Source organism: Eptatretus burgeri, chromosome 8 (genome assembly GCF_056783735.1).
Source record: "Eptatretus burgeri isolate ZD-2024b chromosome 8, Ebu_testis_v1, whole genome shotgun sequence".
Taxonomy (NCBI): Eukaryota; Metazoa; Chordata; class Myxini; order Myxiniformes; family Myxinidae; genus Eptatretus; species Eptatretus burgeri.
This window is the reverse complement of record NC_140968.1, coordinates 50,757,589-50,774,855: the sequence shown is the minus strand read 5'-3', so window position 1 is coordinate 50,774,855 and position 17,267 is coordinate 50,757,589. Positions and strand designations below refer to the sequence as shown.

Here is a 17,267-nt window from a genome sequence, read left to right as displayed (position 1 = left end):
GAGACTTGCATGTACAAATCAGATTCGGAGCGAGCAGACCGGTGGCGTGCAAACGTCGCTGCATGTACAAGCATGGATGCATACAGGCAGGCCTTTGCCAGGAAGATAGCGTGGGTTTTAATTGCTCCCACCCCAGGTCTCTGTGTGTGTATGTGTGTGCGCATGCGCGTGCGTGTGCGTGCGCATGCGCGTGCGTGTGCGTGTGCATGTGTGTGCAAGTTGCTGTTGCCTGCTATCTCCAAATGTGGTGGTTGGGTTTCAGGACGTGAAATCGAGACGTACCAGGTCTCAAAGTATCCACCTCCACGTGTTTGTGTTTCCTTGATTGGTATCTGCATATGCGGGTTTCAGAATGAGGAATGTAGTCCTTCCAGGGTTTGGTAAGGGGTCACGATTCATGGATGAAGCTGTGAAGTTTTCTGTTCTTAAAGTTTTGTGCCGAGGGCTCTCTTCAGAATCGAAACTGAGCCCCGGACAGCTTCGAAATGTATTTTGTTTGTAGTCATATTCCCAGGGATAGTTTCTAATATCTGTTAGGTTCTTTGACATTCCTGGAGCTCCAACTATCACTCATACAACTTTGGCATTCTTCAACTTCCAGGATCTTTTCACTTCATTCTTGAGGTTTTGGTGTTTGGACATTTTCTTGATTTCTACATTGTTTAGTCCAAAATCACTGGCAATAACACCTCAATTAGAAATGCCTTCTTCTCTGTTTTTTTTTTCTTTTTTTTTTAAACTGAAGTACGACATCTGGTCACAATGCTTTGTTTGTGATGTTCATGATCGATGGGATCATTAGGTGAGTTGCACTTCCATGTTTTCAGTGTTTGCTTTTGGTTCATGTTTCCATGAATTTTCTGGAAATGGGATATCAAACTTTTTGCAGATGTGCCAGCGGATTACTTTACAAACTCTGTTGTGTCGTGTGTACAGCTGTTCTGACATGTTTTTTTTTTCCGTGTTCAGTCATTAAGCATCACATCATTCTCTTTGCTAACCCCCCCCTCCACATCTCACCTTTCTCTGTTTTTTTTTTTTATCTCTCTCTCTCTCTCTCTCTCTCTCTCTCTCTCTCTCTCTCTCTCTCTCTCTCTCTCTCTCTCTCTCTCTCTCTCTCTCTCTCTCTCTCTCTCTGTGTCTGTCTCTGTCTCTGTCTCTGTCTCTGTCTCTGTCTCTGTCTCTGTCTCTGTCTCTCTGTCTCTCTCTCTGTCTCTCTCTCTGTCTTTCTCTCTCTCTGTCTCTCTCTCTGTCTCTCTCTCTGTCTCTCTCTCTGTCTCTCTCTCTGTCTCTCTCTGTCTCTCTCTCTCTCTCTCTCAACCCCTTCTCGCACCCCTCCCTCCCACAGCGAATAGCAATGTTTGGTGAGGCGTCATTCCCCTTCCCTCCCCTCACACCATTTCCGTGCTCTTACCCCCTTCCGAGCTTCTCCTCCCTCCTTCCTCTCCTCTCCTTCTGCCCTCTCCCTCCCTTACCTTACCTCCATCCTCGCCTCTCTTATCCCTTACCTCAGTGTCTTCTCTTCTCTTCTCTTTTCTTTTCTTTTCTTTTCTTTTCTTTTCTTTTCTTTTCTTTTCTTTTCTTTTCTTTTCTTTTCTTTTCTTTTCTTTTCTTTTCTTTTCTTTTCTTTTCTTTTCTTTTCTTTTCTTTTCTTTTCTTTTCTTTTCTTTTCTTTTCTTTTCTTCTCTTCTCTTCTCTTCTCTTCTCTCTCTCTCTCTTTCTCTCTTTCTCTCTTTCTCTCTTTCTCTCTCCCCTCCCTCCTCTCTCTCCTCTTCCCTCCCTCCCTCTCTCGCCATAATCCTGCCATGGATACAAAGCCATCATCCCACTGAGAATGTAAAACCATCATCCTACCAGAGATACAAAACCATAATCCTGCCATAAATGCAAAGCCATTGTCCCACCATAGACAAAAGACCATCATACCACAATAAATGCAAAGCCATTGTCCCACCATAGACACAAGACCATCATACCACAATAAATGCAAAGCCATCATCCTGCTGTAAATGCAAAGCCATCGTCCCACTGTAAAAGTGAAGCCATCATTCTGCTGTAAATATAAAACCATCTCCTGCCTTAAATGTAAAACCATCATCCCACCATAAATTTAAAGCCATCAGGTCAGGTCAGGTCAGGAATGGGAGCATGTGCCGGAGCAGCGCATCGCTGTGTCCACTTTCTGTCATTACTCTCGGAGGCTCCATCTGGCCATCCCCCAGGCAGATGCCAGGCCCATCCCCTCTCCATGAGATGCCAATCTCCCTGCTGCAACCACGAGGCATATGGTCAGCCCATTGGCCTCCTCCACTCACGAGGCTTCCTCGTTGAGAGAATCTGGTGAACAGGATCAGCATCAGGAAAATGAGCTGCATGTCCATACAGCCGCAGATGATGCTCACGGACGATACAGGTAACAAATCTCATCTGAGTCTCTCTCAGCAACTGCTCGTTGGACAAAAAGTCCATCCAGCAATAGCCAAGGATTTTCTGAAGAGACCTTGTTCCGAATGCGTTAAGTCTCCATCTTAAATCCCTGGTCAGAGTCGAAGTCTCGCATCCATAGAGCAAGACTGGAAGCACCAAGGATCTGAAGACTCAGACTTTCGTCCTCCTGCAAGGGTACCGGCAGCAGCACACTCCATGATCCAGTGAATCCATGACTTCACAGGCCTGCCCCAGATGTCGATTAACCTCTTGTTCACAGCCATAAGAGACATGAATATCACTACCAAGGGAAGTGAATCTCTCCCTGACCTCAACAACCTCACCACAAATAGGCACAGACACGATAGCAGCATCCAAGCTGTCATTAAAAGCCTGGATATTAATTTTACCCCAGGAAACCCGTCATCCTAGTGCTTCCGACTACTTATTCAGCACCTCGAGGTCCACCAAAAGGACATCAAAAGTCTCCGCAAAGATGACTGCATTGTCTGCCAAATCGAGGTCAGAGATCTCGACACTCCAAAACGATGCACCACAGCTTGATCTCCCCGACATCCTCCCCAAAATCCAGTCCATACACGTGCTGAAAGATGTGGGGGCCAGTACACACCCCTGACATACTCCATTAACACCTGGAAATACGTCAGAGATGGAACCACCATACCCCATAGCACTCTGAGTATCAGAGTATTGTTCAGACATCAGATTGATCTGTTTTGCTGGCTCCCCATGAAGACCGAGAATCCTCCAGAGGGCATCCTGGTTCACTGAATTGAATGCTTTGCAGAGATCAACATAGACTGCAAATATCCCCTGCCGAAATTCTCGTCTGCATTTGGTCAGGACCCGAAGAGCAAGGATACGGTCAATCATTGACCTCTTTGGTGTAAAGCCTGACTGTTCTGTAGGCCAGCGGTAAACCTCGATAAAGGGCTATATTTTAGGAGTTCAATCAACCGGATTGACACAAAGCTACAACAGGTCTCAAATGAAAGATGGTGATCTCAGTAACATATTTAGCCCTGTTGTCCTCATATTTTGGTGTGCGATTCATGAAATATTCACATTTGAAGGATACACCTGTCTGAATATTTGGACCATTTCAGAAAATCACATAATTTCCCATAAACTACAAGACAAAGAGCCCTCTTCCTCCACGTATGGTATTGAAATGTGTCGATTGGATCCTGCAAATGCGCCCTGCAGCTCTGAACCGTGATGAACAGCATGTACAGCGATTGATTTGTCATGTCGAAGACAATATGACACATCCGTTCCGGACCACTGATCATCCAGATGAACATATTGTGAATATATCAAGTGGTGTCATCACTTCCAAGGATATTCAGAAGTCCTTGTTGTCTGTCTACGACCTGGGGAAAAGACAGATGGAAGAGTACATCACAGAATCTCTTTGCACTGGGGGGCAGAGAAGCATGTACCAGCCAATCCCAAAATCCAAACTCAAAACGTTTTCGATTTCCAAAAAGAAAACAAAAATCCTGATTTTGGGTCAGAAAGCTTTGGTTGCAATCAACCCAGAAATGGTTTTCCGCCGTGCTTTGCTATTGACTCAAGTCCGCCCTGACCTGAACATGAAGCACGTCCTGAGCTATCCCATTACGTCTGTTCCGACATCTATCTTTCATGAAGATGGAGCTCCACGGAAGAACACCAAAGCAGAACTAGGGCATATTCTCGAGGGCCTAGTCGATGAAGAGCACGAAAACACTGCCAGTGATAATCAACATCGCAGCGTGTACATCAGGGATGTTATGGCTGAACTCCATATCCTGGGTGGAAATGGTGGTACATTTGGTAACTTGGCGCTGTGTTACCTAAACCAGTTGATGATTGCATCAAAACACACCACACACTCATAGACATCTTCGACCAATATGATGATGTCAATTCTGTGAAGACAGACGAAACAACGAGACACCTTGTTGTTGCTAGCGGATTTGTTAGCTGCTCATAATCTGCTCATAAGCTAACAGCAGCTACTCATAAGACAGTTTGCCTTGCACTAACGAGTGCATGTGTGTCACCAGTGACAGGCAGTGTGGCAACGAACTGTCACATGGTGACCAAAATGACACGGACAGTGATGGTTGAACATATCGAGGATACTCGCTCAAAATATATGTTTTAGTTCATTTATCGTAGAACAATGTGTATTGGTGTAACATATAGTTATCACATCACTTGTGCAAACTTCAGTCAATATATCGTATAATTTGCTTGTAGAAATTTGTTTCAAAATATTCTCATTATATTGATATGGTAAACTGAACACATAAAATAAATAAACCAATGTCACCCTCAGGGTGACCCGTATCTTGCCAAAAGGTGACCACGTGTGACTTCTTTAAGGTCACACTGAGGTGAACAGAGCTGCTATCCACCAGGAGCGACTCCTTGAGGAATATCTGCCTATGAGAGATTCCGATGAGAATCGTTCTATAGAGTATCCATGAAAAATATGCGTTTGCCTCATAACGTCACCAAATGACGTCATAATGTCTCAAGCTTGACACATCTAGAAAGCACTCATCAAGGTGTTCAATTTGAGGTACTACACGATATGGTTCCTAAAACTTGAAAATTTGACCTTGGGGTCAAATATGTTTGACCTTAGGTGCTAACCATGAAGGTCAAGGCCAATCGCCACCAAAAATTAATCAGCTGAGCTCCAGACCATGAACTATATTCCCATGAAGTTTGAAGACGATCCAATCAAAATTACTCAAAAAATAAGGGTTTCGTCGACTCCCCTGATTTGCGACAAAGTGACCTTGACCTTTGACCTTGACCTTCAAAATTTTATGCGCTGAAAGGGACCTCTATAGGCCTCTGATATGCGAAGTTACAAAAATTTCCAATGATAACTGTGCTCTGCAGAATTTTTTATACGTGATTACAGACAAACAAACAAAAAATAAAACATACAAGCTGACTAACATATCTTGCAAAAACTTCGTTTTGGCAAGATAATAAAGAAAAAAATATGACAATTGGCAGATGTTTGTTTCTGTAGTTGATGATTTTCGAAGTTAGCAGTCCGGAAATTGTCTTTTTTCTATTAAAAGCACTCAAATGTTCATATATTTATCTAGAAGTATTCCATTAAGTAAATTGTGGTATTCCCCTGTTCATTCTGCACATTTCAATACCAATCATGCAAAAATAGGGCGCATTGCTTTGTAGTTATGGCTAATTCACTGATTTTTGGAAATGGTCAAAATTTTCGAATGGGGGTATCCTTCAGGTGTAAATATTTCATGGGCAGCACACCAAAAAATGAGGACAACAGGGCAAAATGAGTTACTGAGATCTCCATCTTTCATATGAGACCTCTTGTCGCTTTTTGTCAAGCCGGTTGATTAAGTACCAAAATATCTGACCTATACCGCTGGCCTGCTGGGCACTGGTGCTCAAGCAGATGGTGGTGAAACCTATCAATAATTAACCAAGCAAAGTCCTTGCCCGGCACTGACAGCAGCATCATCACTTGGTAATTTTTGCAGTCCTGGCAATCACTGTCACTTTCCAGAGAGGGACAGCATGGCCCCTCTTCCAGTCAGTTGGTATTATGCTTGTGTTCCCAACAGAGCACAGAACTGCATGCAAAGGCATGAGTACAGCATTTCCACCAGCCTTGACATGTTCAGCATGGATGCCATAGATCCCAGGAGCTTTACCCCATTTCAATTGGTTCATCGCAGCCTGTGTTTCCACAAACAAAGGTAGATCACAGTTGATTGGAGGGTTCGCAATCCGAATAGTAACACCCCTCACATCCAACTCAACAGCTGCTGGGTCAGCCTGGTGCAGACACTCAAAGTAACCGGCCAGGCGGGCCTTCACTTCGGACTCCTCTATCAAGAGTCCACCACCCTCTGCTCGAACTGCAGTACACCAAGGGATGGGCTTGAAGGAATGCAATGCACAAATTCCCCTGTAAAGCATTACGAGAATCACTTGACCACAGGTGATGCTCTAGCTCCTCACAGATTCCTCGCACATCGGCCCCCTTGTCTGCCCTCAGCACATGTAGTTTTACCCCTCAACTCAATGGACAGTTCTGCTCTGCCATAAAGCCTGCCCCTGCGACTCTGGTCATTTGTATTGTGTTCCTTGAGAGACAAAGTTCTTCTTTGCCTGACTGTGGGTTCCAAGACATCCACTGGCAACATCAAGGATGGTAGTCTTAAAGGCACTCCACAACTCTTCAGTATTCCGCAATGCATCGAGATCCCCAAAATCCCCACTCAGCTTGTTCGCAATCTCCTCTGCTACCCTCTCATGCTTGAGCTTGCCAACATCCAGCTGAAGCTGGGATGGCACTATTCCCCCAGATTTAAGCTGTCCCCCTATAAGTATAAAACGATCATCCTGTCGTAAATGTAAACCCATCGCCACACTGTAAATGTAAATCCTTCATGCCTCTGTAAATGTAGAGCCATCAGCTCACTGTAAATACAAAGCCATCACCCCTCTGTAAATACAAAGCCATCACCCCTCTGTAAATGTAAAACCATCATCCCGCTATAAATGTCAAGCCTTCGTCTCGCTGCAAATATAAAGCCATCATACTACTTTAAATGTAAAGGCAATGCCCTGCTGTAAATGTGAGGCCATTTTTCCCCTGTAAATGTAAAGCCATTGTCCCCATGTAAATGTAAAGCCATTGTCCCCCTGTAAATGCAAAACCATCATCCCACCATAAATATAAAGCCATCATCCCACCGTAAATGCAAAGCCATTATCCCATCATACATGCAAAGCCATCATCCATTCATAAATGCAAAGCCATTATCCCTTCATAAATGCAAAGCCATTATCCTTTCATAAATGCAAAGCCATTATCCCTTCATAAATGCAAAGCCATAATCACACCAAAAATGGAAAGCCATCATCCTAATGTAGATATAAAACCATTCTCCTGCCAATAAATGCAAAGCCATTGTCCCACCTTAAATATAAAGCCTTTGTCCTGCCATAAATGCAAAGCCATTGTCCCACCTGAAATATAAGGCCATTGTCCCGCTGTAAATGTAAAGCCAATGTCCCGCTGTAAATGTAAAGCCATTGTCCCGCTGTACATGTTAAGCCATCATCTCGCTGTAAATATAAAGGCATCATCCCGATGTAAATGTGAAACTATTATCCTGCCATGAATGTAAAACCATTATCACACGGTAAATATAAACCCATAATCCCACAATAGATGCAAAACCATCATCCCACCATAAATACAAAGCCATTATCCTGCTGTAAATGCAAAGCCATCTTCCCACCGTAAAAGAAAAGCCATCGTCTCACCGTAAATGAAAAGCCATTAGGCCACCGTAAATGAAAAGCCATCATGCTACCATAAATTAAAAGCCATCATCACACCAGACATGAAAAGCCATCAGCACACCGTAAATCAAAAGCCATCATGCCACCGTAAATTAAAAGCCATCATCACACCATACATGAAAAGCCATCGTCTCACCATAAATGAAAAGCCATCATGCCAACATTAATGAAAAGCCATCATTCCACCGTAAATTAAAAGCCATCATCACACCATACATGAAAAGCCATCATCACACCGTAAATGAAAAGCCATCATGCCAACGTTAATGAAAAGCCATCATGCCACCGTAAATTAAAAGCCATCATCACACCATACATGAAAAGCCATCATCACACCGTAAATGAAAAGCCATCATGCCAATGTTAATGAAAAGCCATCATGCCACCATAAATTAAAAGCCATCATCACACCATACATGAAAAGCCATCATCACACCGTAAATGAAAAGCCATCATGCCACCATATATGCAAAGCAAGCAAGCCAATGCAAAGCCATCATCCCACCATAAATGCAAAGCAAGCAAGCCAATGCAAAGCCATCATCCCACCATAAATGCAAAGCCATCATCCCTTCATAAATGCAAAGCCATCATCCCGCTGTAAATGTAAAACCATCATCCTACCATAAATGTAAAGCCATCGTCCCAAAGTAAATGTAAAGCCATCGTCTCACCATAAATGCAAATCCATCATCCCATCATAAATGCAAAGCCATCATACCACCATAAATGCAAAGCCATCATCCCTTCATAAATGCAAAGCCATCATCCCATTGTAATTGCAAAGCAATCACCCCTCTGTAAATATAAAAACATCACCTGCAGTAAATGTAAAACCATCATCCCACCATAGATGTAAAGCCATCGTCCCAAAGTAAATGTAAAGCCATCGTCCCAAAGTAAATGTAAAGCCATCGTCCCAAAGTAAATGTAAAGCCATCGTCCCAAAGTAAATGTAAAACCATCATCCTGCCATAAATGTAAAGCCATCGTCCCAAAGTAAATGTAAAGTAATCATCCAAAAGTAAATGTAAAGCCATCGTCCCACCATAAATGCAAAGCCATCGTCCCGCTGTAAATGTAAAGCAATCGTCCCACTATAAATGTAAAGAAATTATCTCGATATAAATGTGAAGCCATCATCCTGCCATAAATGCAAAGCCATCATCCTCCTGTAAATGTACAGGCATCGTCTCTCCGTAAATGTAAAGCCATCATCCACTGTAAATTTAAAGCAATCATCCCACTGTAAATAAAAAGCAATTATCCCACTGTAAATGTAAAGCAATCATCCCACTATCGATGTAGAGCCATCATCCTGCCGTGAATGTAAAGCCATCATCCACTGTAAATTTAAAGCAATCATCCCACTGTAAATAAAAAGCAATTATCCCACTGTAAATGTAAAGCAATCATCCCACTATCGATGTAAAGCCATCATCCTGCCGTGAATGTAAAGCCATCGTCCCGCCGTAAATGAAAAGCCATCTTCCCGCCATAAATGTGGAGCCATTATCCTGCCGTAAATGCAAAGCAATCGTCCCACTGCAAATGTAAAGCAATTGTCCCACTATAGATGTAAAACCATCATCCTGTCATAAATGCAAAGCCATTGTCCTGCCGTAAATGTAAAGCCATCGTCCCGCCGTAAATGCGGAGCCATTATCCCGCCGTAAATGCAAAGCAATCGTCCCACTGCAAATGCAAAGCAATCGTCGCACTATAGATGTAAAGCCATCATCCTGTCAGAAATGCAAAGCCATTGTCCTGCCGTAAATGTAAAGCCATCATCCTGCCGTAAATGTAAAGCCATCATCCTGCCGTAAATGTAAAGCCATCATCCCACCGTAAATGTAAAGCCATCATCCTGCCGTAAATGTAAAGCCATCATCCCGCCGTAAATGTAAAGCCATCATCCCACCGTAAATGTAAAGCCATCATCCCACCGTAAATGTAAAGCCATCATCCCACCGTAAATGTAAAGCCATCATCCCACCGTAAATGTAAAGCCATCATCCCGCCGTAAATGTAAAGCCATCATCCCACCGTAAATGTAAAGCCATCATCCCGCCATAAATGTAAAGCCAACGTCCTACCATAAATGTAAAGCCATCATCCCGCCGTAAATGTAAAGCCATCATTTCAGTGTAATTTTAAAGCCATCGTTTCACCGTAAATGCAAAACCATCGTCCCACCATAAAATTTAAATCGTGACTCCATCATTTATGCAAAACCACCATCCGGCTGTAAATACGGTTTTTTGGACAAATAATATTTCACCATTAATATGGAAAAGAAGCCTCAGTAAGTCACAGCACCATTAAACTTGTGAGAAATGCCATTCTACGCATTTCATTCGCGTGAGACTATGGTTCTTCATGTCAGCATAAGCTAAATTCAACTTTCTTTTGTTTCGACAACAACAACAACAACAACAACAACAACAACAACAACAACAACAACAACAAACGAAAAGTGTTGACCGACCTGGCTAAATGATTGTGATATTTTACAAGAGAAAATGTTTCTTTATTTTTATCCACTCACATCCTCCTCCTGATGTATATTTTGGTCAGATTATGAACAAAGGCAAATTTTATCAAGTGACGCATCAATTAAACAGAAATGGTAATTTATGTCTCTCATTATACTCTCATAACTCTTTTTAATGATGCAGAAATGTGACACACACCCTGTGGTGCATTCCTTGGTGAAATCACCTCGTGGACTCGAACTTCACATTAAACGTCTATCTCTGCCATCTGAACCTTGGGTCTTCAACACCTTTACATATTGAGTCTGTGTTTGTGTGTCTTTAGGTGTTGTAAGATAAAACTTGCTTGTGTGTGTCTACGTTATTCCAAATATATCTTCACCTAGTTTTCCCAATCAATCTTCTTTGAGATTGACAAATATGCAGTCACAACATTCGGTACAAAGTTATTCTTATTCATAAGATTAAATTATAGTTTCCATTGTCTGTTACTCAAATATGATCGTAATGCCATCCTTCAATGCACAACCGATTGATTCTGGATCGATAAACAATTGCTGTCTAATGGATAGAAAGCTCTTTATAATCAATAAGTGAAGCAAAAGTCGCCTTTTATTGTCTAATTGATGACTAGTTGTATTGTAGCGTAGCAGCTGTGTGTTAACAACACATTAATTGCTTTTCTCACTGTGCACATACTCAATTCAAATGGATTATTTTGCCTTCAATGCCAACGACCTGCAGTGACAATATCCCAAATCTTAGTGATTGTTTAATAGAAAACAGGCAACACAAATATACCAAAGCCATGTGGAGTCCAACGGAGCTGCTTGACTCATTCATTCGTTTAGAGTGGTTTTCATACAGAAAATAATCATTATTGTTTATTTAGTGAATTCTTCAAAAAAGTTATTGGAAAGAAAAGAAAAACAAACATTTAAGAGAAACAACTGAAGTTTCTCATCGCAGACAAAGTTTTTGTTTTACAACAGAAAGGACAGTTGAACTTTTAGATTTTAAAGTGGAAGATTAAAAAAAAGTGAGGGTCTCATTATGCCCTATAAACATGGTGATGCCACAGAAACAAACGAATAAACACAAACATATTCACCAAACATATTCACACAGAAACAGCAGTCAAAACCACATATATGCAATCACAAAGTGATTTATTTTTTTTCATTTTTGGGACTCTTCGTCAACTCATCTTTGGGACCAATTTCCTCGACTCCTCTTTGGGATTTCTCTTTGGAATCCTTGTCCCCTCCTTCCCTGGGGCACCTTTATCGCATCAATACGTATTGCCCGAGTTCTCATTAACTCAACTCGTGTGATGTTTAACAGTTTACTTGGACTGCTATTAAACAATGGACTGCTATTAAGCAAAATGAAGTTAAACAGACAAGATATTCCCATAAATGTCCTGTTATAATGGGAGGGGATGGGAGTTGTGGTGGCAGCATTCCCAGAGCACATTTTTCGTCACCCTAACATGACTTTAACTTCACTTAACAACATATTAGAGACAAATATTACACAAATCAACAAAAAAACAAAAATGAAATACATGAATGAACAATTAAATGAACAGTTACAGGGGTAATCACGAAAATGTAGCGCCAAAATTGCTTGTTGGTACGGGTGAGGTGTGGGTGTGGAGAGTGGATGACAATACACTTAAAACATAGATAAGTCGATTCAAAGTACAAATCGAGACTTCCGAGGGAAAAGTCTCAACTTCAATGCTGAAAGATATGGCATCTATGCAAAACATTGCACGCACTATGTGGATGTAAAAATGTCGCGGTAGCCACCATTTATGGAACACGTGCTCGTGGCCGTTGTAGCCTGGAATACATCAGAGCGTGAAAATAAATACGAAAGTACTTAAGCAGAATTTACATGCACGAGAAATACCTGTTCTGGAAAGTCGTCTTACCGCCCTCACACGCTCTCCCCTGCCCCCTCGCAGAGATTTAAAAAATAATTTTTTACCCTGGGTCCTACCAACATGTGCAAAATTTGGTGGAGATTGGGGAAAATCCTCAGTCATCCTTTCACCACCACCTCCCCCTCTCACAAGGGGGGGGGAGGAGGTTTCCTTGTGTCCAGGCCCTTGAAAGGCTATATTTTTGTTATTGGTACACCTGACCGCAAACTCACCTCCTGGTTGGTGAAGTAGTGAAGCAGAGGTAATGTTCTTGTGTGGCAGATGGACAATACTGTTCACAGATCGTGCTGTTTTGGCTGTTATGGGACGCAAACTGTACTTTACTGCTTTACCAAGCTGGAAGTATACATATTGTTACGGCTGTGGAAATTCGCAATACACCATTAAGGGTCCTTAGATCAGTTATGACGCTAAGTTTATGTGCAGATAGTTCCCCACCGTTGTTTAAAGGGAATTCGTGTGATTCATCGGGCTGCGACTCTTTGAGATAGCCGTTTTTCTGTTCTATCGTTATTTTGGACCGTCCGAAGACTTCAAACGAAGGCCCCGTGAAAGGCCTACAATGGCGCATGAGTTTTCCCGCCTTTTTTGCGACACCGGGGCTGACAGGAGAGGCTGTGAGAGCTCGCTGGCGATTGGTGGATACGGGGTGTGAGGCAGCCATGAGGAGGGAACGCCCCTTTTCGAGGAGCTTCTCAAAGGGGCTAGAGGAGAGGTGGTGCCAAAAAGGGGGTGGAGCGAAGGGGCGGAGCCCCACGCTATATAGGGCGGACCGCGGGCGGGCTCTCGCGGGCGGGCTCTGTCTGTCTCTGTCTGTCTCTGTCTGTCTCTGTCTGTCTCTGTCTGTCTCTGTCTGTCTCTGTCTGTCTCTGTCTGTCTGTCTCTCTCTCTCTCTCTCTCTCCTGCCTGGATCATCATGTTGGATTATTCCTCTCTCTTGGTGGACGTCGTGTTTGCGTGCTCCTCTTCTTCACCCTGGATCGGCGTGTTTGGATTCATCGGGCCCTGGATCATCGTGTTTGGCTCCTCGGGCTCTGGATCGTCGTGTTTGGATTCGTCGGGCTCTGTATCATCGTGTTTGGACTCTTCGGGCTCTGGATCATCGTGTTTGGATTCGTCGGGCTCTGGATCATCGTGTTTGGACTCTTCAGGCTCTGGATCGTCGTGTTTGGATTTGTCGGGCTCTGGATCATCGAAATGGGCTCTGGATCGTCGAAAGCTCATCTCTCCCTCTGGGCGCCAAGTCGTGAGGGTTGCGAGCAGTGGTCCCGGGTCGAGGCGCGCACGAGAGGAGAGTGCCGGAGAGGGCTCGCCGACCATCGCCCCTCAAGGGGGCAGGTAACCAGCACGGTCTCGCGGGCCTATTCGGACACCCACGGCCCACAGCATAAAGGTTTACAAACCCCGTCTACCCCCTTGCCTATGAGAGGGTTTTTCTTTGCTTTTGTATGACTGCTGTGGCGCCGTGTCCTTATAAGAAGACCTGTGTAAGTGTCTGTAAATTACTAATAATTATAGTCGGTCATATTGCTTTTGTTGCTATGTGCCTGAACATTGCATGACTGCCTTGGCTGTATATACGTGCTTAGTGAATAAATGTCCTTGTGTGAAATGTATCCCGTTTGTCGTCTCTTTCCCCATTGAAAGTGCCATCTTGCATCGTGGAATAATTAGGTGGGTTTTAAACACCCGATAAATAATCTGAACTGTCGAGGTCGGTGATAACACCGCTCGGTTATCCCTGTAGTACGGAACGAACCGCTTAAGCGATTCGTGTCCTAAGCCGACCTGCGGCGCGGTGCAGCCCCTCGGAAGGTTATCCGCGCGAGTACTTAGGTATATCGAATTTGGCGATTCACCCTATCTCGCGCGGGTAGAATGCGGACTGGGCTGTGGTGAGGTTAAATCCCCACCCATGACTGGTTTCTGGCGGTAGTTCCAGGAGGGTCACGACTGAATTGTCCGTCCGGTGGGCGACGCGGCTGCCATTGGAGGTAGGCAGCCGATCGCACGCCAGGCGGGCCAGAATTCGTAACAATATATATATATATATATATATATATATATATATATATATATATATATATATATATATATATATATATATGGACCCCTCCATGAATTTTACAGCATATAGAAATAAACAACGTCTTCCCCCAGCCCCACTCCCCTCCCCTCCTATAACCCCCTCTCACACCACCTTAATTAACCTCCACACTTTGGCAATGCAGAAATAATTGTTCATGCAATGTATATAACAATATGAGGAGTCAAACGTTCGCAGCAACAACAAAATTGTAAAGAGATATAAAATGATTGCAAGATATTCCAAGTACAACAAGAAAAACATTTGAACATTTCGAGCAACACATCCAGCTGGAAGTTAGAACAGAAAATGTGGAATATTCACGATTTTGTTGAGCAATGTAGTGTGAAATTGTACAACATAAAACTTACCTCCCAGTGAAGATCTCAACAGCAGAGAACCCACAAAGGCAATTTCCAACATCCCATCACAAACTCTTTGAGGCTATTTCTAATAGCCAATGTCCTCAGGTTAGCAACGGGTGTTATTGACCTACATGCACTCTGTTTGAATCCTGGCAGTGCTAACTTTTCCCAGGTGGTGGGAGTATTCAGTGGCATGATAGTCAGTGATATTTTTTTCTGTGTTCTAAGTCCAGTTGCAGCTGATACATTTCATAATGAGGTGAATAAAAAAAAAAAAAACAACAACAACAACAACAACAGATTCCATTGCAGAAAAGCAAACTCACCCAGTCTTGAGGCTGCGGAGAGCACCAGATACAGAGATCTGGTTGTATTTCGACATGTAGTTGTGCATTGTAGGGTAGTTGTTACGAATATTGCGCTCTGTACTTCCACCTGGAACCGTCCCAAAACGAAACGTTCGTGGATTCTGAAACTGAGTCACAGAACACAAATTTCATCAAGCAATTCAGAATTACATGTGGGAAACTAAAATAGTGCTTTTTTTTTCATGAAATGCATTCTTTTCACGAATGCATTTAAGCCATAAACTTGGGATATTGCACATGATTGAAGTGATGTCAGGTCAAGCCAGATAAGATATGTGGCTTGCTGCAGGTACCATGTAAAGCTGTAATAACCTGTTTCATGGTCGGGTTGTCGGTGAGTAAGCCATCTCCCCCACCAGGTTTTCTGGTGAGGAGGGTGTATGGATATGGACACCCAGCAGGATTAAAAACAAAACCTGTCAAAGGGTGGAGGAGCTAATTATGAGCCAACGGCCATCCATATCTAGTGCCGAACTGTGGGTCTGAGGATGAACTCTTGCAGTTGGGTTACTATTTTTTTGGGAGGGTTAGTGGCAGGATTTGCAATCTGGCCACCGTAAAACCCTTCACTTTGCAAAAAGCACTACAAGCACAAAGAAAACAGAAAACCCACTCTGTGGGAGTACCCACTGTGCAGCTGCTCTGCGAAGGGCAGGTCACCAGATGACAAGATTGGGGCAAAGCCTTCTGGATCCCCACTCTTTGATGATGGGAGGAAAAACACGGGGTAATCTTCCTGGGTTGGATTGCGATCATGTGTGTCAGGGAGGTGCTGAGGTGTTGTCCACCAGACGGCGGTCTCCTTGGTTAACGTGAGGCAGTCCCTTCGGGTGGGTGCCTGGAATGTCCTATCCCTAAGAGATGATGATCACCTGTCTCTGTTATCATCTGAGCTCAAGCGTTTCAACATCGATATTGCAGCACCCTGAGGTTCGGAGACCGGATAGTGGTGAGATCATGGTGGGTGGTTACAACTACTATTGGTCTGGTCACTCTGATGGGTTACCTTGCCAAGGAGTTGCTGTAGCTGTATCCAATAAGCTGAGTCCAATGATAATTTATGTAACACTGGTCAATCAGCGTATTGTGAGACGAAGGATTCATCACTCCTTGGATGGTGTTTCCCTGGTCAGTGGAAATGCTCTGACTGAGGTGAGTGATCTCACTGTGAAGGACACATTCGATGCCACGCTCGAGTCTGGTGGAGCAGTGCCCCAAGTGAGATACTCTTACAGTCTTAGGGGATTTCAATGCATCAACTGGAACAGATAAGGATGGTTATGAGACATGTTTTGATTCCCATGGGTCTGGAAATATGAACCAGAAGAGCACTAAGTTCCTTCACTTTGCAAGAAGTCATGGACTTAGGGTGGCTGGTTCATGGTTTCCGCATCCACAGGCTGATTTCTGGACTTGGTATTCCAATGCTAATGGTGTGGAAAGGAGATTGATTATGTGCTCTTTGATGGTCACAGGAGGTTGACCCAGAACTGCAAGATCAACCGGAGTACTCAGTTCCTCAATACCAACCACAGCATTGTTGTAGCAACTCTGAAGTTGCAGCTTATATCCAAAAGAATGGTACCATCCCAGCCTTGGATGGAAATTGACAAGCTCAAGGATGAGAGGGTAGCTGCGGAATTTGCAAACAGGCTGAGTGGGGATTTGGGTGCTTTGGGGAATCCTGAGCAGTTGTGGAGTGCCTTCAAGACCACCATTCTTGATGTTGCCGGTGGATGTCTTGGAATTCACCGCAGCATGAAGAAGAATTTTGACTCTCAAGGGACACTGGATACCATTGAGCAGGGCCGCAGGGCAAGGCTTAATGGCAGTGCTGAGCTGTTCAAGGAGTTAAGGAGTAAAACTCGACGTGTGCTGAGGGTGGACAAGGAGGCGTATGTGCAAGGAATCTGTGAGGGGGTGGCGCATCACCTGTGGTCAAGTGACTCTCGTTCTGCTTACAAGGGAATTCGCGCATTGCTTTCCTCCGAGCCTGTTTGTCAGTCTAACTGCCGTTACAGTGGAGGGTGGTGGCTCTTGACAGAGGAGTGAATTGAAGGCCTGCTGGGCCAGTTACTTTGAGCGGCTGTACTAGACTGATACACCAGCTGTTGAGTTGGATGTCAGGGGTGTTACCATCCCTATTGCTGACCCTCCAATCAACTGTGATCCACCTTTGTTTGTGGAAAC

The 17,267-nt window shown here is 43.8% G+C and overlaps 1 protein-coding gene across 1 annotated transcript in view; it reads right to left on the bottom strand.

Annotated features, from left to right (window-relative positions):
• Positions 1-17,267, bottom strand: part of LOC147021722 (glutamate receptor ionotropic, NMDA 2C-like) — a 211,113-nt gene that overhangs the window by 40,090 nt on the left and 153,756 nt on the right. The window contains exon 13 of the mRNA XM_085890453.1: positions 15,036-15,184. Coding sequence (XP_085746579.1) covers positions 15,036-15,184 — 149 coding nt within the window. The remainder of the gene's footprint in view (positions 1-15,035; positions 15,185-17,267) is intronic.